The sequence below is a fragment of the Cibotium barometz genome, chromosome 38, assembly GCF_041138505.1.
Source record: "Cibotium barometz isolate CiBa-2024 chromosome 38, ASM4113850v1, whole genome shotgun sequence".
Classification (NCBI taxonomy): Eukaryota; Viridiplantae; Streptophyta; class Polypodiopsida; order Cyatheales; family Cibotiaceae; genus Cibotium; species Cibotium barometz.
Genome location: NC_141083.1, coordinates 22,741,075 through 22,768,011, shown reverse-complemented (window position 1 = coordinate 22,768,011; position 26,937 = coordinate 22,741,075). Strand labels below are relative to the sequence as shown.

Sequence of the window (26,937 nt, the reverse complement as noted above, 5' to 3'; positions counted from 1 at the left end):
TTTCTAATGGCAAAGGATCGAATTAAACCTCTAAACTTTGATTTTAAGAAGGGTAATACCTATTTTTGGGGAAGGCGTACGAAGGCAAGAAAATTTGTCAGTATTTGGCTGATTTTGCATGTGCACAAAATACTGATTTTGCATGTGCACAGTTCTTGCTTTGATGGTTATATCGTTAGAAAACAATTATTGGGTACATTACACTAATCAAATTGAGGTACTGTTTGGAATGCCACGGCCTGTCATTCCTTCTGAAGAGAAGGGAGCTAACAGAGTGTAAGGGATGTGAACTGCACCACGTCGGTTTTGCAGGGAAGGATCCGAATTGCGAGAGGAGATGTTTGCCTCCACTTGAGCAAGGCGAGAGGCAAACTTCTCAAAGGCCTCCAGGACTCTATGGTTGGAGGTCCAGAAGGGCGAGTCTGTGCGCTGGCCAAGGTACTCTTCATCAGAGGCATGGGTTGACAAGATCTCCAAGACCGCCATAACTGTGATGGCTTGCGACTGAGAAGAGACAGCCTGCAAGTAGAAAGACGTGGGGTTCGAGCGAAGGAGATTTGAGTCCTCGCTATGATGGTCTGCTTCCTCTGGTATGAGCTTCCTGCCCATTGTTGGCTTGTTGGGCATGAAGCCTGCATATGCATACTGCCCAAAATTCACCGCTGCGTGGTGTGCTGATGCCAACCATATTATCGTTGTCACCACCTCTTCTAGCTCATCTACCCCTTTCAAATCCACCCACCCTTCCTCTTTGTCCCCGTGCCCTACTTCCTTCACCTCCCTCCACCACCTCTGTAGCTCCTCATCCCCCTCCATTGTGGCCCCATCTTTGTAGAAAATCTCTATGTAATCCTTCACCCACTCCTTTATCGCCCACCATATCTCAAGACCATCCACTGCATATGGATAGTCTTCTATCAGTAGCCTGAGTCCATATTTTGCTGTTGAATCCATCACTGCCATTCCCCTACATAAAGGTGGAAAATTGTTACGAGCGACAATCTAGTACATAAAAATAAAAAGATAGCTACATCCATGGCACTTGATAAACATAAAAGAACTCATCAACATCATTACCATTCTTATACTTGTCATGTATTATTATCATCATGTCTCATTTGCATGCATTTGATGTGAGATGGTAAATATTTGCATTGGCATCAGTAAAGTGTGTGTATGCATGCCGATGTATAACATTATAGTAGCCAAGATCTCCATCCATGTCACTTTTCCATTGATGGCACATGTGAAGAACTCATCACTATGTATCGTCCTGATCATCTTAAGCATCATGTCTCTTTTACATGTATAACATGAAGATTAATGGTGGCATGACATTATGCGATCACAAGATGCATTTTTTCATATTTTCCTAATGTGCATGCATGTTATTGTTATAAACACTGTAAAAGCCATGCATGCAACACACACAAGCCAAGACCATCACATCCTACACTAATTACCTTTTGATCAAATCATCCGGTAAACTTTGCTCGTCAAAACGCGAACTTTTATAGGCTATAGAGCTCAATTCCATTGAATATCGACCCGAGAAAAATGTTGTCTCAATCACCCCATCAGCGTTGATCAGTTCCTTCCTTGCAATGGCATTTATGTTCATTGTGTTCTTGAAATGTGGCTCCAATAAAACATGAAGGGGATGCATAGCACTTAAGCATCTATGAGTGGCAATGATGAAAGGCTCTATGGAAGCATGGGTTTGAAGCCTGCAAGATGTAACAAAATTAATACAAGTATGGTAACTATTGATATGGTTAAGGGTACAAATAGATCTAATTGATACAGTAAACACATGAATGGAGTAAAGGAGAAATTATTACCAATGGCTAATTAGTTGATGGTAACCTGCATCATTGATAGATACATGGGTCTTGGCAAGCTGCCACATCAAGTCTTTTTCATTTGAATTTGTGGGTGGTGTAAAAACTCTGTTCATTTGAAAGCCCTCCTTGATTGAGCTAGGAGGTAGGCTTAGTTCTATGGCAACCAATTTGAGTGTCCCTTGTTTTGTCAAGAATAGAATAGTCCTAGATGCATAAGCCTTTCCATCTAGTGCATTGATCTTCTCTAAGTAAGGCAAGAAGACATCATGGTAGTCCAACTTGTAGAGCCTGTTTTGTTTGATGGCCTGTTCATTGATGGATCAAATAATGTAATTGCTTTATTATACTAAAATTACAAGGTAACTAAAAAAATAAATGAACGAGGAATTCTTTTTCAAAATTAATTGAAGAAACATTTTTCACAAACCAATTTTCTCTTTGAGGCACATTAGAGCCAAGGGATTTTTAAAAAAAGACAAATGAATGAAGATGTAAATAAAATAAAATAAAATGTGAGAACCTCTTGGACGGTGAGACCTTCTAAATTTCTCTCTAAATGAAGTGTTGTAATAGAGGAAGTTCTTGGTCCATAAATGTTAGGATCGAGCTTGCTCACAACTGGAAATTCCTGCAATACAAATTAAATAACTATTGCATTAATTCACTTAATTAAACCTTGATCTCTACTTCTTTATCGAAAAAATTACCGTAATTCTCTCAATGACCATTGGATTTAAGCCAGCCAGCATTTCTCGTGCTAATTCATCATCTCCCGACCATGCAATATCATTTTCTATTTCAAAATTGCACATAATATAATTTACATTAGTAGCTAGAGACAACATTTTAAAATAAAAACAACATGCGATAATTAATTAAGAAGACACAGGCTTCCAATATGTTTATTCACACCCTTTTCTAAAACATTTGGAAAGACAAAAAAAGCGCAAGTTGATTAAACTGGAAACCCATGCATAAGAATGGTGCTTAAATTGTGAACTTGATATATAGTGACATAACATCAAAGTAACGACATTTTTTTTATTGAAGATGAACCTTTGACCACCCTAAACTAACTAACATGGTGGAACACATAGTTAACCTTTGAGAAAAAGCCAAAGTAAAAGTTTTAACATGTCATAATTTAATTCAAAACCTCTACATTTAAAAAATTTATAAACACTTCCCTTTGTCCTAGTAGTATTTTGTATCGTCACACACACACACACACACACAAACACAAACACAAACACAAAAAAAGTAAAAAACATTAATTTGTTGTCCAACCTTTAAAATACAATGGTATACACAACAAAGTAACATCTTCTGTCAAGATTTCTATGATTTCATAGGAGGGGACATTTGAACACGTACACAACAAATTAGTAACATCTTCTATCAATATTTTTTGATTTCAAGAGACCTCTGATGGCCCTTCAACAACCAACATGCACTTTGAGTACCCAAAATTGCCATGGCAAATACTGATACAATGCATATACATACTTTCGTAAAAGAAGCCAAATGCCACGCAAGACAAATTGCTATTATGCAATGACTAAGGAAGGATGGTAGTAAAGGTAGAAAGTGCACAATGCTAGCTGCTAAATTACAAATGAAGCAAATACTATAGAAAGAGAATAATTTATAGGGAAATAATAAAAGAAGAGGTGAGGATCATCAGGGAATAGTAGGGAAAATTTCGGAACTTGTAGCTTTTAAAAGATCTATTCATTAAAGAGTTATGCTTCTCTGTGTAAAAAGCATTTTGTATTCGAATATGTTATAATATAATCCCTCGTGTCTTTTTTCTTTTTTTTTAAGAAAGAGAATAATTTATGATTTGGCAGATTATGAGAGAGGAAAATGCTAGCTACTAGCTACTAATTATGAGAGAGAAAGTTGGCTAATTCTTACCTTGGATGATTTGAGGTTTAGGAAATTTGATGATGTGGGGGTCTCCAGATTCTGTGTCGGTGAGCTCTCGGATGATTTCCAATGGATGTTTAAACTCAGCTAGCTTCTCTTCATCGGTGAGGGGGGAGACGTCATCAATAGGGAGCTCTAGACCATTGGAGTAGAGGTCCTTGATGTCCTGGATACCATTGAAGTCCTGGCTCCCTTCGAAGAGCCTCTCTATTGTGGGCAATACCTCATGCGCAAACGACTTTATCGACGACCCCAAGAAATCTGACTTCTTTATGTGCCCAAATCTCTCATCTCTTGGCACATACACCAACTCCACTAGCTCCGTTGGCCTCTCCGATCTCGGATCTGCATCATGGCATGACCATCCATCATCATGCAAAGTCAACTTTTATCCTTTATAATCATCGTCATCATGCTAATCGCGATGGCATGCGATAATATGTTCTCCATCATCAATCGCCTTGTTAATCAACCGCTTATCATATAACTACATGCCTGATTAAGTGGTGATTTTCATTGCAATTCTCGGGATTTCCCCCTATATTTCATTGCAGTGTTAATGCGTGAAGTAGACAACCTGGGTAGAAGAACATCGTATGATCGTCTTGAGGATTACATTAATTATAGATAATACTGCTATTTCTACTAAGAAGACAACATGCACTCATTAGCAGCAGCTTGTTTTGCATAATATATTGTTGATTAAACTTGAAAGTAATGAAAGCAAGGCAATGGATGGTTATAAGCGTAGCGAATTGCCTGTCTTGGTTCTGGCTCGACCAGTTCTGCACCTCCTAGGGTAGGGGTAATCTTTAGAACCCCCTAGAATGGGTCTGGAGTAGAGCTCCTCATCCTTGTCAGGGTTACCGAGGTCATTATACACATCGTAATCATAAACCCTGTCAGGCCTCAACCTCTCCCCCTTGCCATCTCCTCGTAGCTGTTGGAGCTCCGAATACCGCAGGTCCACCAGCCCCGCTGGAGTTTGGTTTGGCAGGCATACCTTTGCTCATGACCAAAAAGAAGAAGAAGAAAACGAAGCACATCAGATCATTCATTCGTCGAATACATACTGTATAATTTTGTCGATGTCCAAATTATGAAAACCACTTAAACAGTACGACGTAAAAATAACCTATAATTATTGCAAAATAAAGCACAGATTATAGCGGCCATGCATTAATATCGGCGCTGACCTCATTGGTGAAGAAGATCCGAGGGCCGTCGTAATAGCGGCGGTTGTAAACCCAGGAGTTGCATTGGAAGTGGAGCTGCTGCGTAGGCATGTTGGCGGCGGCGGCGGGGGGCATGTCGAGCGTGATGTAGTTGAGGAAGAACCAGTTGGGGTGGTGGTTGTCCACTAGGACGGCGCCCGGGACGCCGAAGTCCCTGCCCACCTTGAAGCTCACCCTGTAAAATTCCCCTTCATCAGCCGCCACGCTGTTGGGCTTCGACATCCACCCCTCCAGTGTTCCTACGTCACTCCTCTTCCCCAGCCCAGTCTCTGCATATTCGCCCACACCACGCGCGAGAACAGTTATAGTGTCAATATATATTAACAGTATCTTCACGCATCCTCTTCTATATTAGTCACAATATCTCCATCAAAGCATGTCGACAACCCATAATTACACTATATATAAATCCCCTCTTGATAATTACTCACAAGCTAATTATTGCTCCTCATCAGTGATTACCTTCATCAATTTCCACACTGACAAGCTGCAACTCCACATTCTCGCCTGCTACATCTGCGACGTCGTCACCCACGCGTGCAATTTGGTCGTTGAGATCAAACACATTCTTCCTTTGCAAGAAAACAGTGGCCTTTACCTCCACCTTACCATCCTCGTCATTACCACCAATAAAATCACTGAAAAGCTTTCCTAAGCTCTTTCCGATGATATTCACACGAGGCCGTTTCGATCTTGCAGATGCAGGTGGTGGGCAGCTAGAAATCGAAGATGAATGTGGAGACCCCTCGTTCGTTTTAATTATATTCCTAATTGAGCTAAGCTTAGAGGTGTGCTGATTAATAGGAATTCTTGTTGATTCAACAGAATTAGGTTTATCAGATGGAGCGAAATGTACACTAGAGTGCATCATTGTGAAAAACTGTCTATCAACTCTCTTCCACCTTCTCTAAAGCCCACGCGCAAACACAAAGTACACCTGATCTGTCTCTCTCTCTCTCTCGACTCTCTCACTCAGACACACACACACACACTCACTCTCTCACACACAGAGTCTCTAAAACCTCTCTCCCAGCTCCTTCTCTACACACAAAGTACACCTGGTCTCTCTCTCTCACACAGAGTCTCTAAAACCTTTCAACTCTATCTCTTTCTCTCACACACTGTCTCACACACACACACACACACACACACACACACTCACTCTCTCTCTCTCTCTCTCTCTAAAACCTTTCAAAGCACACACACTCTTTCATCAGGCTCTATTCTTAGCTTTCAGCTCTTCCTCTCTTCCGACGTTGTTAGAACTTAGCCTATTTTTGAATGAATAAATATAATAGACGCCAAACGAACCAATTTAATATTGATCCAATGGATAAACACCAGCCGTGACCCCTTGAAAAGACAGCGATGAACGCGTCCAAAACTAGTACGGCGTGAGAGTAGGCCGGCGTGAAGTGGGAAATTGTCAAACTAAGGTTGGAAAAACGTGCTTGTGTTAAGTGAAACGTGATTAGTAACGAATTAGACTAATTAACCACAGCTCCATGAAAGCATGACATACTTATGATGTACTTTTAAACTTCGTGATAAATTAAAATTAGATAAAATCCATCCGGGTGTGTTAATCAAGATTGTATTCTACGTACAGAAATCAAGATTATATTTTAAGTTGATTGAGATAAGTGCAGTTGCTCATAAATGCTATCTCGTGCGCATTGCGACATGATCCTCACGGGACTTTCATGGATTTTTCACTTGAGCCTACACGTGAACTTAATATCGTCACGCAATATTTGTCATCCAGACAGACGACACCTTCAATTGACACAAATTAAAATAATTGGTCACTCGACTTAGATTCAAAAAGGTGGGCAAAAATTAAAATCGCTTAATGTGCTCTGGAAAAGCTTGAATTAAGATTTGAGTAGTTAATTATATTTCAAGGCTTGAGTAACTACTAACTTTTGTTTTATGTGCTCGTGCATTCGATTGAATCAAGGCATCTCTCTACCTTGCAAGAAGGGTTGTACGATGATTGAATCAAGGCATCTCTACCTTGCAAGAAGGGTTTAATATATATTGCAGTCCACTACGCTTGAATACCGTGGCTTTTAAAATATTATCGAGTTTCATGTTGTCTTTTAAAATACTGTCGTGTTTCATGGGATGAAACACCATTTTTTTGAGCAACTTTTCCATGAATGGTGACCCTAAGATTAGGAAAAAAACACATTTGGAATTTTGGCTTAGCTTGACTTGACTTGAAGGCAGTGATTGAAATTTTAAAAGCATTTTCCTTAAAAGTGGAAAACTTTTATCTAAAAATTATGAAATTATTTATAAAGGACAATTTTGAAATCTGAAGGTTTTTGTTCTATAACTTAGGTATTTTTCAAAATATGCAAGTGGAAACTACACTAAACCTGGGTTTTTTTCGAACATTGTTTCACACACTTAGAAGCGTAGACTCTAGAAAGAAAAACGTCCTAGTTTCATAAATAAACTTTTTCTCTAACTAGTGAAAAAAAGGACGACCTTCAAGGCCAACCAATTTTTATTGAAGAAATGCATAGATTTTTTTGTTTTATGACTAAAAATTCAAAAAATTTGAATCTTTTAATTCAAGGTTAGGTAAAATTATAACTAATTTCTCTCAATTTGATCCGTGAAAATTACACGAAAGGATGATTTTTTTCTGACACAGAAACCTCCCATGGTTAGGAGTTTTTCTTATTTTGATGTGTTGAGAAAAATGTTTTCTTCTCTAACATTCAAAGTTTCGACTCTTTCCACACTTCTTATGCCTTTTAATTTGAGCTTTTCTCCTTGAATATGAGATGGATGGATGGAGCCCATTGATCTTTTTAAAGGTTCTCACATGATGTATATGAGTTGGACTTTTTTCATGAAAAAATTTTCAATGATAAACTTACTTTACATTAAAAAAATTATTCTATAATAGATTTAGCATGATGGGAGTATGTAAGATCAGGTGGACCAATCACCCCAGAATTTTAGAATTTCTTGCCGAATTTTTAGACTTCTGAGCCGCTTTATTCCTAGAAGTAGAATTACAGCACCATTATCAGTGATGAATCGTGTATATCATAGCATGTCTCCATCGCAATATCGCCTTTTTATGCGTACGCGATTGAGGCAATGACTTTTGGAGCCGAGACGCTCTATGTATGTATCAAAAACTTTTGATAAAAAATGATGTTTTGCAAAAGATTCCAAATTGTTTTCGTGGTTGTGAATATTGGTTAATAAAATTATCAAAGTGAATCTTGTTTTTAAGAATTATGATGGAATATTTAATTGTTTAAGAAATAAATCTCAAAAATTAAATAGTCAGCAATCTTCATAACATTACTTATAGCGTGAATATTAAGGTGCTTATAGAAATGAACAATAGTTGTTAAGACATTTTATATTTGAAAAGGACTAGCAACAATTACATTTTCTAATTTTTAACATGAAAGTTTATTTGATAATAATAATTTTTATAGTACTGCTACTAAGCAGTCCATCTTATCAGCTCGCCATACAGTACCCACATATCATTGGCACCATGGCCATCCAAGTGAACTACAAAATCCCACCCGTCGTATTCCTTTTACAAGACCACCCATCACAAACCTACGATGGCAATCACTCACCCCAAGTTAAGTAAAAAATGAAGAGCACAATCACTCTCCCCAAGTTAAGTAAAAAAGTGATATCCATTTTCTTTCCTATATAAAATCATAACTAATTAGATACTCTAATTTGGTTTTAAACTAACTACTTTTCGGTAACTTCCTTCAGGTAGTATAAGAGAGGGGGGAGTCACTTATACATCTATAATAGAGCACCTTAGTACACAGGTTTTATTTAAATACCATATACATGTCAGAGGGGATTAAACAAATAGCTATTTAATGTAATACATTTATGTAAAATTAGCAATTCAAAATCTATACATGTATACTTATAAGTAGAGGTGAACAACTATGTTTAAAATCGTAGAATTTAAAAACTAGGGATATTTGCATGTAGGTGCTATATGGATTTTTATAGAGACTCTGGAAGAGACCCACCCAATGCTGACACTTCTACCCACAATTTGTACTTAGAAAAACTTATTTGCAAATAGGCTCTAGACATTGTAGGTAACAACATTGGTATCACACTATTAATAAATCCCTTGGTACAGGAATCAATGTTGTTAATGACGTTCGAGGCAAATCGTCGCTAATCAAGCACACTGATGGCTATTCCAGGGGTTATATTGACACTAGGATTTTTTTTGGGCACAATGAGGCATGTTGGGATAGTTTTCCCTTAATCAATATCATTCTTTTCATGGTACCTTTATAGGTACTTAAAATTTTTTGATGCTACCAATACTTAGAAATAAATATTACCGAGATGCGATGGCCTGGCAACCTAGGTCCTTCGAGATTTCACATTGCAATCTACTGTTACTATGGATGACATTAGTGTTAAGTCGAATGAGCCTTCCATACGAGGCATATAGGCATAAAGTGAGGAAGGTTGTGAATGTCATCCTCACTTTTTACCTACATGCCATATAATGCCTACCCACTATAAATTCAAGAGCTTTCCAAAGATATGTCACATGAGGGGGTTTTGATAAAATCTTAAAAGGGTTCACCATATCCCCCTTTTTTGATCTCACAAAATGGGAATTGGGATTTTTCCAAATTCCCTAACATGATCTTTGTACTCTTTGTTCGCATCTTCTTCTTCCTAATAAGAATAATTTTTGAACATTTAAGCCCACTATAGTAAATCACAAAAGATCACTAAAGTAAAGAGTGATGAAAGGCTTTATGCACACAAGGACCTTTTTATGGAAGAGAGCTCTTTGTATATAAAGAGAGCATGACACTATTCATATAGAGAGCTCTCAAGCATGCATGTCTCTTATGCTCTTTCTCTCCCCCTCATGTATAGAGAGATCTAAAGCATGAATAGAGGATCCATATGCATAAGACATATGCATAGATTCCCATGCATAAGTTTTATGCATGCATAAGTTTTATGCATGCATAATCCACTATGCTAAGTCATGCATACATAAAGCCATCCATAAGGCACAAGCATAAATATGCTAGCATAGGGTTAATGTGTGTCTATATGCACACACAAACTAGGTTTATGCATGCATATCTAGTCTTAGGCATTAAGGATAGCTATGCATAAGCCTTATGCATATCATTTTTTGCATGCTTGCTAATGTAAGTGAAAAAATTCCCAAGTTCTCGAAGCCACTATGCATAGAAATAATGTATATCAACTTATAGAATAAGAATAAGAAAAACGGTGTATATGAGACATACCTCATTCCCATAATTGCATAAACAACATCAAATATCCTTGCTTCTTCTTCTTGTAGTGCTTTTTACAAATAACCTTATCTTTGTTTCTTCGTGCAATATATAGAGCTATAATGCATGCATATAGAGCTATAGTACATGAATTAGAGAGCATATAAGTCTCTAATTCATTCATATAGAGATATAGGGCATACATTAGAGATCATGATGAAAAAAAATCAAAAAGGGAAAAGAAAAGGAAGAGGAAAACCTAACGTGTAGGGAGAGGAGTGGGAAGAGGTGGCAACTAGAGGTGAGAGATGCATGATGTTGATGGTCGGTGGTGTAAGAGAGAGAGAGAGAACTGCATGGGGTCTTTTGTTTTTTTTGAAACAAAAATAACTTAGAAGTAATATTTCTATACTTGGGTCTAATTTTATATTCACCACCATCATGTCGAGTTTTTTTTTACAAAACTAAATTTATACTGTGATGAACATATCCATGGATATATCGAAAAGTATACCAAGGAATATATGGATGATAATACCGAGGCCCAAAACTTATTATCATAAAAATAAACTAATGTTGGTATAAAAAATTTAGATAAATCTCTTGTAGTGTAGTTTACTCCATAATGATAAGCTATTTCAATATAGGTTGTGCACTGTAACTACATGGCATGAATGCTACCATAAATAAACTACTTAACAAAAGTTAAGCACAAACCTATAAGTGCCTTATTTTTAAAAACCCATGTACCAAATATCTTTTCTTATAATTTCTTGTTAACTTGTAGAATTAAATGCCTTATTTCTCATAATACAATTTATATTTGGGTTATAAAATGCATGCTGGACGATTAGATTCCTTAAAATTTATATTAATAAGTTGTGCTTTTAAATTTGTTTTTCCTAAAGAGAAACACCATCAAGTTCTTTTTCCCATAGAATGCTAGCCCATAATCTTTTCAATAAACTAATTGATATCCATTAACTTCCTTTAATATGTACAACCTTAAACAAATTGGTCCCATTACACATGAAAATAATTTTTTTTTATTTCCACTTACCTTCGATAATCATGTGGAATATTTGAGTAATCCATTAAGTTGAACTCTATACTTTGTGCACTATTTATTTGCTAGCTTATTCACTACAAAAACAATTAGCAAAATAAACTTTTGCAGCAAATGTTTATAGCAATTTTGAAGGTTTTCTTCTTTGGTACTTTTTTTCTTCATTGCATAGTAGTGCAAACAAGGGGCTCCGCATTAGAAAAAAAAATGGTTTAACCACTTTCGTGCTTTGAGCTTTAGGTGGGTTTTTTCAAAAATAAAATAGTGATCATCTCGTCTCATCTCCAAAAACCATAGAGGCTTACTTTTTTGAGATTTTTATGAGAAGGCAAAGTGAGATTTATATGATTCTTCCATCCATGGATAGGTGAGTTTCTTGTTTTTCCTCTTTTAATAAGAAGGTGTGGTGAGATTCACATGATTCTTCCATCTAAGGAAACCTAAGCTTCTTGGTTCTCCTCTGTTTCATTTTCATTTTCTGGCAAGAGGCTCCTTCTTTATCTTGTATTTCACTTTGATATACAAAGGTGAGATTTTCTTTCTCTTATCTTTCACTTCCATAGAGATCTTCTCTTTTTGCACCCAAAGATGAACCAAGAATTCAAATTTTAGGATCCTTATGTTTGTTATCATTAATAAAATGGATAAAGAGATAGGCAGAAGGAGAAAGAAAGATATTAGTATACCCCTTAAATATAGGTGGGCTCCTACATATGAGAGGTAATAATTGGCTAAGTGTAAGGGACACATGTGCTTGGACATGGAAACCGATAATGGCCCAAAAGAGGGCTAGAAGCCTACCTAGGACTAATGTTGCAGCTGGTGCCTCCATGAAGCCAACCAAAACACACCACACACAACTATTCATAACAACAATAGTAGCATAATTACAATCCATAGCATTTGACACACACATGATGATACCAAGGCCATATGCAAGACAAGGGTCAACTCCTCTAAGATTCCACACTCCACTTAACCTTAATAGTCCGTTTAGCTTGATGTGTAGCTACTTTTTGGTGTTGGTTTTCTTAAGATGTAATTTTCTATGACTATCAAGATCACTTGAGATGCTTCATCTAATGAGCTCTTTTCATTTATTTCTTTTTACACACACACACAGGCACATTCCAAAACAAAAGTGTGTAGTGTGAGACCTTAGTTTGGAGTGGAGACAAAGATAGCAACACACACAAATATGAAGTAGGCAAGCAGAGATAGAAAAAATCACAACACTCATAGTATATTGATGAGAATAAGTGAAGTACAAGTTTAAAAGTTACATGATAAGGTCACTTACACACTCACTCGTAAGAGTTTCAACACACCCTGAGGGGAAAAAATCATATAACGAGGGAAAAATTACCCCAACCCATTACTAGTTTACATCCGCACATCTCTTTCATATAAATGGCCACAGATCCCCCTTATAGTGATGATGTGAACATGTATAGGGATCATGTGTGGCTGATCATTCCCCAAATGCCCAAATCTTTGAAAAAGGCTTCAAGCTTCTCTCATGACACATCCTACCGCATTGTTGTATATAGAGATATAGGCCAAGCTAATCTCTCATTCAATGTGACACAATGATAATGCACCTCAATGTGCTTTGTGCAAGCATAAAACATTGGATTCCTCAAAGATGGAGGTGGGGTTTGCTATCTAACACCAAGATTTCCCAAAAGACATCTAAGCCATCCACACTCTAGAGTTACTATAAAAGCTACCATGTACTCAACTTCATATCTCAAAGTGGTCATCGCGGCGGGTGGCTGCTCTTTGCTAAGCCATGATATATATGAATCAGCAAGATAAAAGAAAAATCCACTAGTGGGCACTCACTTTAGTGTCATAACATTGAGCCCAATCTTATTCACTGAAAACATGCACCTAAATATCACCCCCCTTTTAACATAGAATAGCATAAGGGCTAAGTGCCATACTCGCTTGGCAGCCTGCCCAACGTTTTTACTTCTGGGACTGTCCATAGACCTGCTCAATTACGAGACCCCAAACTGAATTTCTAGCCTCGTATTATAATTCCTTTATTATATACATATTTCTCTTTATGTGTATCTCTCTCTCTCTCTCTCTCTCTCTCTCTCTCTCTCTCTCTCTCTCTCACACACACACACACACACACACAATTCAATTTTATCTTTAATGGTAAATCTACACACACACTCAACCCTATGCACACACTCACACATATTTACCTCATTTTTTAAGTATACACGCACACACACACTTCCCTATACACAAACACACACACACACACACACACACACACACAACTAATCTTAAAATTGGCATAATTTGTGCCTCATTTTCTAATTAATAATCATGTATGTTAATTTTTGGATTGTTGTGCAGAAACTCATATCATTGACGAAAGAATAATGAGGGCTTTGAAACATTTCACTCTATAATCTCTTCATGCCTGTATATACAATTCGAATCCTACCTAATTTTGCTTAACAATACTGTTATTTTGCAAGTATACATGTGTAACCACGTAACCATCTTTTTTCATATTTTTGACCCTTTATTTTGTTATCTACTCCTAATTTCATCTTGTTTTGGTGTAAATTTGTATGAGTATTGGATCCTTTCTTGTGCTAACAAATGTTAGTAAGTTTTATTTATCCCATTTTTATTGTTCTCATATTTTCTATTATTTTTTATACACTTCCTATTAAACTACTTTGGAACCCATTGGTAAGTTAATATATGTGTATAGACCCTATCCTATAACTATGGGATTTACCCTACCAAGCCCTATGACTATAAGATAATCAATTAATGGTTTGAAGATAACTATCTATTTTGATTTTATATACCCTTCTATTCTAACGCATAACTATCTTCATATACATGCGCAACCATACACGCGCCCATAACTTATCGTGTGTATTGAACACGTGTATGGCAGCAGCAGTGTCTTGTAGTGAGATGGGAGTGAGGGAAAAGTAGGCATACCTGGTGAGGAAGCAAAACACACGTGCACGAAAAAAAATGTAGAAAAAAGAGAGGTTCTATTTTACTATAAAAACCCGTGCCGTCGATATATACGTCAACATAAACGTGGAAAAAAGCATCGAAATCACGGTGGAATAAAGTGTCGTAAAGTACATGGGAAATAGCGTGGAAATAAGAGTCAAAAAAATAAAATTGCCATGCTCTTTTCGACAGATATTTGGATGACTTTTTGACATTTATTTTGATGATCGCTACTTCTCCTTCAAATTCAAAATCTTTCCAGATCTTGCGCGCGTCCCAGACATTTCAAATTACCTATCACCGACTACCACTCTCTACAAATACTTAAGGGAGGATTCCCCTCCAAAAATAAGCATTCGTTCCCATTTTGCAAATCAATATGGAAACCATGGACGACGCCACACCCTCAAATTTTGTTGATTTAGAGGAGAAGACACTTTGCCCATGTACTCGCTGCACATACCAAGTGGCTCAACGTCAACGAATTTGCAATTATCATACGAAAAAATGGAGAATATTTTCAGTGGAGCAATTGGAACATCTAATTAGTGGCAATGCGCGCTTCAACAATGATGAACCAGTGGATATCCGGCCTAAATGATGGAGACCAACAAGAGTAGCCACAAACGAGGCTATCCAACAACCCGAGGAACTTGAGACGGATTTAGAGAAAATACTAAAACATGACATGGATGACATGATAAATGCCTTACACGATTGAACAGAAGATCCAGGTTTTGACGTGTGGAATACGCTTCCCAAGAAGCGAAACAGCTACGCAGGCTTGCTCATTTTCCACTATATCGTGGAGCACATGTGTCTGTTTTATGCACTTTCTCTTCTTGATTTTCAATATTCTCTAAAAATGCTACATACTGGACACCAAAACTGTCAAGGTGACTCTTTGTAGCATCATCAATTTCTTCTTGTGCATGTAGATAGAAAAGGAAGGCCACATGATGCATAAGGAGCCTGCATTTGGGTGGTTGTTTGCTAGATGAGGGTACTCACTTTTGTTCACTCTCTCTAAAATTGGGACATCAACGCAATGAGAAAAACTCTCGGCCGGAGTATCTTGATTGTGATATCGCCATCAATAAAAACATGACACGTCCCTCCTGAGCCCAAATCCCCATCTCTCAATGGACATATCAACAACCGCCACTTGGGAGGCAAGTAACCATCCATGTCACTGCCACCTCAGTATCTTGATCGAGATATGTAGGCCACTCAGATCTACGTCAATGTCACAGTGGATCCCCCTTAACTTGGCCACTCGGATGTACATTTAGCATATTCAGTGATGCTGTCTCCACCATACATGTATCTCAAACGAGATAAGGAAATATAATCTCAACCATTGATGTATCTTGATTGAGATATGGAGATGTGATCTCATCCATTTATATATCTCATTTAAGATACCAAGATGCAATCAAAGTCATAGAAATATCTCGATCGAGATACGTCCATGTAATCCGAACCATCCATTCAAATCCATTCCAAGTTGAGATCCCAGCCGTTGACATATCTCGATCGAGATACCGCTATCGTCCAATGTATCTCAATCGAGTTACTCACTCAAAATCGAAGCCGTCCATTTATCTCGATCGAGATACCGATTTCAAATCGAAGTTGTCAATCACCACCAACCATAAAATCAAAAGATTGAAGTGCAATTAGTGGGCTTTGAATCCATCATTAGTGTTGTTTAATAGCTTCATTAGTACTACATTAGAATTTTCTTAGCACTGAGCATTGGACCTTTCACATTAGCCTTTCACATTGACTTGCCCGTTTGTGTTAGACTTAGGGTCTAGCATGGAGTCACATGAGCAGGGCCGCTCGTCTATTGTGGACTTCATCACAGAGATAGACCATGAGTTAGTGGCTATTTGTAGGACTACTAGAGACACACTATCTACATTACATATCGTGTCGGACTTGGAGGCAATGCTCTCATCCCTTCGTAGCCTTCATGATATTGTTTATGTAGATGAGTGGATAGCACACCACTGCATTGCTCCAGTATCACATGGTTTGACATATTGTCAGGTCTGTGAGCTTAGTCCTGAAGCCTAATTTGACCTTTTCCTTGATAGTCGTGGGATGCAGCCTAGGGTAGGGAAGCCCCTTACTATTTTGCGGTGTTCCCATTCTTGTATGGAGGCACATATCTATAGTCGATATGTTGCCGCATATGGGTGGATGCCTAACAACTGCTTGATTCCCATATACTTTGCAAAGCAATTATATGTAGAGTTTGTCTTAGGGTAACAGGTGGACTACACTAGCTATCGGCCCGACGACAATGCTGGTCAAGTTCATCTCTAAGACCAGGGTAGGCGGCCTCCACCAGCGCTTCATGTGCTGCTGCTATAGATCCTACCTTTGTGCCTTTGTCTATCATCGAGGCACTAGGCACCTAGGTAGGGATCGACATACAGAGTACAATGGAGAGCATCTAGCATGTGGTGTGCCTATTTTCATGATCGATACTGATAGATGTAAGGGTATTTATACATGTTCATTGCTTCTTTAGGTTTTTTATAGTCATTTATTTACATGTTTATATGTACTTTTCGTAGAAATGGTCATGGATATAGCACAAGAAGAAATAATGAGCAAGTATTTTGATGCTGCAGATTTTAAGGCAACCTTAATTGTTCCAGAGAAAAACGATGTTTCTATACTTGTAGGTTTCAGAGAAGGAGATCATTCTCCCATGCCTACCATCCTTCCCACTCAAGGATAATAACAAATTTTAGCAGATATCCAGAAGCTCTTAAATTTAAGGGAAGACTATTGTCTTGGTTCAATAGCAGATGGATATCAAGTTGCTTCAGATTTTATAGATCTAAATGCAACTGATGAATTTCTAGTGCTTGATATAAAAGCAACACGTAGCAATTTATTGATGCATCTAGGGCTATAGAAATGTGCATTAAAAACATTGAAGAAAAATAAAACACTCTTTCCACATAAGAAGAGTTTTAGGCTATTGAAGGAAGAATGGGAATCTCTAATATAGGAATGGAGCAACCAAAGACTCCATGCTCAGAAGTTGAGATCCCTCCACAAGGTTCAATTGACTTGTGAAAGGATAGGCGACTTGTTGAAGATGAGAACAAAAAGGTATTTATAATAATAAATTGATAAAATATTATTTTTCAAGATTTTGTTTTTGTAAAGTGAATTATCTTTTCTTTGTTTATAGACTAAGAAAGCAAATGAAGATGGATTCCTTGGTCAAGAATGGAGGTAAACGTACTTTGTATGAAGAGACTCAATCCTCAACCACTATATTTCAAGGATACTTCTAGACATAATTTACCATTCAAAATATTCAAATGATCCATGCATTCCGTTGATGGCCTTAAAGGTCTTGTCAACATACTTAGGATATTTAAAGATACACAACAACGAAGAAAAGATAATGCTGATGGAGAAGCAGGAATCTATACATATATTTGGATATGGATCAGGGTTGTAGGTATCTTATGCAAAGGAAATTCTTGATTTGAGTACCCATTCTCTTGGAGGCTATCAACGCCAAAAGTTATTAAGATATAAAGAAAAACTAACCAAAGAAGATGAGGGTAAACAATTATCCAAAGATGAGGACAAACAAGTGCCTAAAGAAAACCCCAAAAAGGAGAGAAATCTCTTTGAGGAAGACAAATAGTTGAAGGGGAAAAGAAGAAGACTTTTTTAAAAAGGTCTTTTTCTACTTGTATTAAAAACAATTTTTGTTGCAATTTGTGTCTAATGACTTTTTCTCCATCTCAATCACCATTCTGCATAAAGATATGCCTTATTTAGCATGATGAGTTTTTATAATATAATATTGATGCAGTTAATAATAGTGACTATATTTTTTGTGGTATAAACTAGCTTAGTTTTTTAGAATTTCATTCTATCATTATATTTGCCTTTATTAGAATGTGTTTAAGAGCTCTCAAAATGCATTTGTTTTTGTTTTTCCACCACTATGTTGAGTTCTATAAAAATAGTTGATGCGTGTGGCATAGTGCGATTTTTCCATGCCTTGAGTACTCCATGTAGCAAGAGGCCCTTGGTTCTTCACAAAGTATGGGCCATGTGCAAAAAAAACATGCTTCATCTATATAAAAAAACATATTAATTAGTCGATGTATAAATTACATGAAGCAAAAACTCTTACTAAGTAGAAGGTTATGTCCTTGTTGCCCTAGGCAACTACAATTATTTCCTGATTGCTATTTCAAAATGACTTGCGTAATTGCCTTCAGTCATTTGCTTATGTTAGAGTTTTATAAAATTATAAAGCTCTATTCAGACTCTCATACGAAGCTTTATCATCGTTTGATCACTAGCTTGGTTAGTTGCGTGCTAACATAAAGCTTTCCAACATTCCCATACTGTTGTAACTTATTTGTTATCATAGTTTGACAAGAACCTCCTAGCTTTGGCTCTTCCCACTAGCACATATGCCGGAACATCACCAGTGGTACCTGATTGCTTGTTATCCTTTTTAAGTTGCACATGTCCACCATGAAAGCCCATGTTAGAGATTAAAATCTCACATTGATCTAAACATGTATCCAATAGTTCTGGTGGCAACATGGAATGTGCATAGTCAAGATGAAGCTATAATAGCTTATCCATTATTCTAATTTTCACATATAAAGTACAAACGTGAACTCTCTCTAACTTTATAGGAAGTATAGGATCCCAATTGCGATCCTCAGGCACAATACATGGTTCACCCTTGACTTCAACTGTTTTTGTTGACTTTTCCTTACTCCCAGTCTTTGACTTATCTTTAGCCTTAGTTTGGTATTCATCACCAATCACTTCCTTTGTCTCGTCTCTGGGATGGAGGCTTTGTACAATCCATTTTAGGGTTGTACCATTTTGGGCTATTCATGCGTGCCATCCAATAGAGGCATGGGTTTGCATATCTAAGACCACCACACACCCTATACATGCACTTCAATGCTTTCAAGTCAGCACTCGTGTGCCACTCAAATATAAATTTTCCTACCCCATCCACAACAAGCTTCTCACCTTTATTTTGAGCATCAATGACACTGTTAACCTATGACGGACATTGAGACGTACTATGTTTTACGTCATATAATTAGTTTAACTATTCTGAGTCATGGGCCGGGCTTGTCGGCACCATATGCAAAGGATAAAGGGATTGGGTGATCGCCGATGAGAGGTGCACCTTGAATATCAATAGGATAAGGGTTAGGATCGACCAGCCATGTATGGATGCCCATGTGTGAACGACCAAGTCACCTATAAGAGTCAAATGTAACCCTAAAACCCTCATTCTCATGTGTTGAATACAAGAGTGCTCTTGCCTTATCTCCTTGGTTTCCTTCTCCTGCGTGTGTGTGTGAGAGAGAGAGAGAGTGAGAGAGCAATCGAGCACTGTGTAGCGGCACGGCGGCGGAGAGGCAGTAGAGCGGCGGCGGCTCCTTCTTCACTGCTGCGAGCGACGGGGGATCCTTCATGGCGGCGGTTAGAGCGGTGAGTGACACACCTTTGCATTCTTTTTGAGCTTGCTTTCCTGGTTGTATGCTTGCAGCCATTCATGGCTCGCATATGGTGTTTGGCAAGTCCCCAGCTACGACTTGTGCAGCAAAAGTGCACATTTTTGGCGCCACTACCGAGATGCCCTGTACCAAGCTCTAGTTTGCAGCTTGGTCTGCTGCGTGAAGTGAAATTTACACTGTAGGAAAGGCGACTGTGTGTTTGTTGTTGAGGTGTTTTCGTGTTCTGCAATCTATTTCTACAATTTGTCTTCTGCATTTCTGTTTCTTTTGTTATTTTTTCGCTCCGCGTGTGGGCGTTCGTTCTATTCTCTGGTTTTCTGAGTGTGAGGGGGGATTTCTGAGTCCCCAGGGCTGCGCTGTGTGCGAACTGCGTCACGGCAAAGTCTGAACCCCAGAAAGAAACCCTAGAAAACTTATCCCAAACAAAAAAAAAGAGAAAAAAGAAAAAATTAATTTTGAAAAAAAATATAAAAATTAAAAATTAAAATTTTTGTAAAAGAAAAAAACCAAACGGGTGGAGAGGAAAGATTTTTTATTTGGAGAAAAAAATTTTGAAAAGAAAAACCCCCAATTGACCTCGACCCCGATCTCGGTCTTTTGATATATATATATAGGAGAGTGAGCCTCCATAGCTTTCTTTCAAGTGAGAGCTTATGGGAAGTTGTGCCCTATATGTAGCCCACCCCCCAAGGAGTGAAGTGAGCATGTGGGATAAAGCCTTCACCCTTTCCTCCACAAGCAAATAGGCCTGCACCCCTTCCCCCACAAGAAAACAGACTGTTTTGAGGACCACAGGAGATCTGGATAGGCGAACACGGTGCTGTAAAGCACGCTAGGACCCTTTAAACGATACGCTCGTTTCGAGCTATCACACGCCCTAGTTCAGGTTCGACCATAAGCAAGGGGGTTAGAAACACGTTAAAAACAATACAAAAACAAGTAAAAACGGGGTGTGAAACACCTAAGAAACCACTTGTGTGGACTTCAAGGGTAGTTACCAACGCCCATAGGGTACCCACGTCACATGCATCTACGCTCTGGTCGGGTGCTAGAGTCTGAGCCACTAGAAAGCGTTTCAGTTTACGTAGGCTCACACCATCCCTCCACGTTAGCATCTTGGCCTTCGGCTGGAACCCAAGCGAGTGCAACCCAAGATCCACGAGAATAGTGGATAGTGACTTGTCCTCTGACTCAGAAGCCATGGAAGGGCACCCTACCAAGAACCCTGAGGAGACAAGCCAAAACATGCCAGTTTGGGTCCCACAATCCGGATTTAGCATGTTTAGTCGTCTAATAGAGACCTTTAGTAGAGCTACACGCTTGGAACATGCGACAAGCGAAGTAAATGAAGAAGGAGGGGTAGTGGATTCGCCATTCACATCTCATGTAGACCCTACCCTCCCAAAGAGTGTCCATGTGGATATTCTACCCACTTCGTTTAATGAGGGCCCTACTGAGCTACCACCTTCCGATGCTCTTCCTAAAGTAGAGGTCCCTAGAAGCCAATCCATAAGAAGTGACATTGCATCCACTTCAAGAGAACCGTTTGGCATACCAAGTCTGGATGGGATATTTCTCAATGAAAATTGGGAATATGATCTACACACAGAGACTCTAACTGACCTATACACGGGCTACACATACCATGTGGGTTGGTTAGAAGTCCTACGATCTACATCTAGCACCACTAATCTAGAGGAGCAACAACAAATGATATGTGAGGTTATTCATAGAATTATCCAAATTGAGAGGCAAACTAGGGGAGTGAACTTAGTTTCCACTGGCCCTATGAGTCTCTAGAATCTCTCTCCCTCTCTCTCTCCCAGCTCCTTCTCTACACACAAAGTACACCTGATCTCTCTCTCTCACACAGAGTCTCTAAAACCTTTCAACTCTATCTCTTTCTCTCGCACACTGTCTCACACACACACACACACACACACACTCTCTCTCTCTCTCTCTAAAACCTTTCAAAGCACACACACTCTTTCATCAGGCTCTATTCTTAGCTTTCAGCTCTTCCTCTCTTCCGACGTTGTTAGAACTTAGCCTGTTTTTGAATGAATAAATATAATAGACGCCAAACGAACCAATTTAATATCGATCCAATGGATAAACACCAGCCGTGACCCCTTGAAAAGACAGCGATGAACGCGTCCAAAACTAGTACGGCGTGAGAGTAGGCCGGCGTGAAGTGGGAAATTGTCAAACTAAGGTTGGAAAAACGTGCTTGTGTTAAGTGAAACGTGATTAGTAACGAATTAGACTAATTAACCACAGCTCCATGAAAGCATGACATACTTATGATGTACTTTTAAACTTCGTGATAAATTAAAATTAGATAAAATCCATTCGGGTGTGTTAATCAAGATTGTATTCTACGTACAGAAATCAAGATTATATTTTAAGTTGATTGAGATAAGTGCAGTTGCTCATAAATGCTATCTCGTGCGCATTGCGACATGATCCTCACGGGACCTGCATGGATTTTTCACTTGAGCCTACACGTGAACTTAATATCGTCACGCAATATTTGTCATCCAGACAGACGACACCTTCAATTGACACAAATTAAAATAATTGGTCACTCGACTTAGATTCAAAAAGGTGGGCAAAAATTAAAATCGCTTAATGTGCTCTGGAAAAGCTTGAATTAAGATTTGAGTAGTTAATTATATTTCAAGGCTTGAGTAACTACTAACTTTTGTTTTATGTGCTCGTGCATTCGATTGAATCAAGGCATCTCTCTACCTTGCAAGAAGGGTTGTACGATGATTGAATCAAGGCATCTCTACCTTGCAAGAAGGGTTTAATATATATTGCAGTCCACCACGCTTGAATACCGTGGCTTTTAAAATATTATCGAGTTTCATGTTGTCTTTTAAAATACTGTCGTGTTTCATGGGATGAAACACGACCTTTTTCATGGGATGAAACACCACCTTTTTTGAGCAATTTTTCCATGAATGGTGACCCTAAGATTAGGAAAAAAAACATTTGGAATTTTGGCTTGGCTTGACTTGACTTGAAGTCAGTGATTGAAATTTTAAAAGCATTTTCCTTAAAAGTAGAAAACTTTTATCTAAAAATTATGAAATTATTTATAAAGGAAATTTTTGAAATCCGAAGGTTTTTGTTCTATAACTTTTCAAAATCTGAAGGTATTTGTACGCTCAAGTTTTAAATTTGAAGGTATTTTTCAAAATATGCAGGTGGAAACTACACTAAACCTGGGTTTTTTTCGAACATTGTTTCACACACTTAGTCTAAGCGTAGACTCTAGAAAGAAAAACGTCCTGGTTTCAAATATAAACTTTTTCTCTAACTAGTGAAAAAAAGGATGACCTTCAAGGCCAACCAATTTTTATTGAAGAAATGCATAGATTTTTTTGTTTTATGACTAAAACTTCAAAAAATTTGAATCTTTTAATTCAAGGTTAGGTAAAATTATAACTAATTTTTCTCAATTTGATCCGTGAAAATTACACGAAAGGATGATTTTTTTCTGACACAGAAACCTCCCATGGTAAGAAGTTTTTCTTATTTTGACGTGTTGAGAAAAATATTTTCTTCTCTAACATTCAAAGTTTCGACTCTTTCCACACTTCTTATGCCTTTTTTGAACTTTTCTCCTTGAATATGAAATGGATGGATGGAGTCCATTGATCTTTTTAAAGGCTCTCACACGATGTATATGAGTTGGACTTTTTTCATGAAAAAAATTTCAATGATAAACTTACTTTACATTAAAAAAATCATTCTATATTCCTAGAAGTAGAATTACAGCACCATTATCAGTGATGAATCGTGTATATCATAGCATGTCTCCATCGCAATATCACCTTTTTATACGTACGCGATTGAGGCCGTGACTTTTGGAGCCGAGACGCTCTATGTATGTATCAAAAACTTTTGATAATAAATGATGTTTTGCAAAAGATTCCAAATTATTTTCGTGGTTGTGAATATTGGTTAATAAAATTATCAAAGTGAATCTTGTTTTTAAGAATTATGATGGAATATTTAATTATTTAAGAAATAAATCTCAAAAATTAAATAGTCAGCAATCTTCATAACATTACTTTTAGCGTGAATATTAAGGTGCTTATAGAAATGAACAATAGTTGTTAAGACATTTTATATTTGAAAAGAACTAGCAACAATTACATTTTCTAATTTTTAACATGAAAGTTTATTTGATAATAATAATAATTTTTATAGTGCTACTAAGCAGTCCATCTTATCAGCTCGCCATACAGGTACCCACATATCATTGGCACCATGGCCATCCAAGTGAACTACAAAATCCCACCCGTCGTATTCCTTTTACAAAACCACCCACCCATCACAAGCCTACGATGGTAATGAAGAGCATAATCACTCTCCCCAAGTTAAGTAAAAAAGTGATATCCATTTTCTTTCCTATATAAAATCATAACTAATTAGAGACTCTAATTTGGTTTTAATTTAACTATATTTAGGTAACTTCCTTCAGGTAGTATAAGAGAGGGGGAGTCACTTATACATCTATAATAGAGCACCTTAGTACACTTAGGTTTTATTTAAATACCATATACATGTAAGAGGGGATTGAACAAATAGCTATTTAATGTAATTCATTTATGTAAAATTAGCAATTCAAAATCTATACACGTATACTTATAAGTAGAGGTGAACAAATATGTTTAAAATAGTAGAATTTAAAAACTAGGGATATTTGCATGTAGGTGCTATATGGATTTTTATAGAGTCTCTCGAAGAGACCCACCCAATGCTGACACTTCTACCCACAATTTGTACCTAGAAAAACTTATTTGCAAATAGGCTCTAGACATTGTTGGTAACAACAATGTCTAGAGCCTATTAACAACATTGTTGGTAACAACATTGGTATCACACTATTAATAAATCCCTTGGTACAGGAATCAATGTTGTTAATGACTTTCGACGCAAATCATCGCTAATCAAGCACACTGATGGCTATTCCAGGGGTTATATTAACACTAGGATTTTTTTTGGGCACAATGAGGCATGTTGGGATAGTTTTCCCTTAATCAATATCATTCTTTTCATGGTACCTTTATAGGTACTTAAAATTTTTTGATGCTACCAATACTTAGAAATAAATATTACCGAGATGCGATGGCCTGCAACCTAGGTCCTTCGAGATTTCACATTGCAATCTATTGTTACTATAGATGACATTAGTGTTAAGTCAAATGAGCCTTCCATATGAGGCATATAGGCATAAAGTGAGGTTCAGGTTGTGAATGTCATCCTCACTTTTTGCCTACATGCCATATAATTCCTACCCACTATAAATTCAAGAGCTTTCCAAAGATATGTCACATGAGGGGGTTTTGATAAAATCTTAAAAGGGTTCACCATATCCCCCTTTTTTGATCTCACAAAATGGGAATTGGGATTTTTCCAAATTCCCTAACATGATCTTTGTACCCTTTGTTCGCATCTTCTTCTTCCCAATAAGAATAATTTTTGAACATTTAAGCCCACTACAGTAAATCACAAAAGATCACTAAAGTAAAGAGTAATGAAAGGCTTTATGCACACAAGGACCTTTTTATGGAAGAGAGCTCTTTGTATATAAAGAGAGCATAAGACACTATTCATATAGAGAGCTCTCAAGCATGCATGTCTCTTATGCTCTTTCTCTAGATCTCCCCCTCATGTATAGAGAGATCTATTAAAGCATGAATAGAGGATCCATATGCATAAGGCACTATGCATAATACATATGCATAGATTCCCATGCATAAGCTTTATGCATGAGTACTCTATGCATGCATAATCCACTATGCTAAGTCTTATGCATGCATAAAGCCATCCATAAGGCACAAGCATAAATATGCCAGCATAGGGTTAATGTGTGTCTATATGCACACACAACTAGGTTTATGCATGCATATCTAGTCTTAGGTATTAAGGATAGCTATGCATGCATAAAGCCATTGCATAAGCCTTATGCATATCATTTTTTTCATGCTTGCTAATGTAAGTGAAAAAATTCCCAAGTGCTCGAAGCCACTATGCATAGAAATAATGTATATCAACTTATAGAATAAGAATAAGAAAAAGGGTGTAGAGGAGACATACCTCATTCCCATAATTGCATAAACAACATCAAATATCTTTGCTTCTTCTTCTTGTAGTGCTTTTTACAAATAACCTTATCTTTGTTTCTTCGTGCAATATATAGAGCTATAATGCATGCATATAGAGCTATAGTACATGAATTAGAGAGCATATAAGTCTCTAATTCATTCATATAGAGATATAGGGCATACATTAGAGATCATGATGAAAAAAAATCAAAAAGGGAAAAGAAAACGAAGAGGAAAACCTAACGTGTAGGGAGAGGAGTGGGAAGAGGTGGCAACGAGAGGTGAGAGATGCATGATGTTGATGGTCGGGTGTAAGAGAGAGAGAGAGAGAATTGCATGGGGTCTTTTGTTTTTTTTGAAACAAAAATAACTTAGAAGTAATATTTCTATACTTGGGTCTAATTTTATATTCACCACCATCACGTCGAGTTTTTTTTAACAAAACTAAATTTATACTATGATGAACATATCCATGGATATATCGGAAAGTATACCAAGGATTATATCGATGATAATACCGAGGCCCAAAACTTATTATCATAAAAATAAACTAATTTTGGTATAAAAAATTTAGATAAATCAATTGTAGTGTAGTTTACTCCATAATGATAAGCTATTTCAATATAGGTTGTGCCATGTAACTACATGGCATGAATGCTACCATAAATAAACTACTTAACAAAAGCTAAGCACAGACCTATAAGTGCCTTATTTTTAAAAACCCATGTACCAAATATCTTTTCTTATAATTTCTTGTTAACTTGTAGATTAAATGCCTTATTTCTCATAATACAATTTATATTTGGGTTATAAAATGCATGCTGGATGCTTAGATTCCTTAAAATTTATATTAATAAGTTGTGCTTTTAAATTTGTTTTTCCTAAAAAGAAACACCAT

The 26,937-nt window shown here is 37.3% G+C and overlaps 1 protein-coding gene across 1 annotated transcript; it reads right to left on the bottom strand.

Moving 5' to 3' along the window:
• Nucleotides 1-133: 133 nt before the first annotated feature.
• On the bottom strand, nt 134-6,191 carry LOC147616493 (putative linoleate 9S-lipoxygenase 5). Its single transcript, XM_086777568.1, has 9 exons — nt 5,471-6,191; nt 4,970-5,277; nt 4,533-4,776; nt 3,762-4,118; nt 2,552-2,637; nt 2,365-2,472; nt 1,842-2,149; nt 1,464-1,727; nt 134-967 (listed from the first exon to the last, which is right to left on the bottom strand). Exons 1-9 carry the CDS (start codon nt 5,877-5,879, stop codon nt 208-210), a joined length of 2,844 nt encoding a protein of 947 aa, XP_086633694.1. The 5' UTR covers nt 5,880-6,191; the 3' UTR covers nt 134-207.
• Between the last annotated feature and the right edge of the window lie 20,746 nt (nt 6,192-26,937).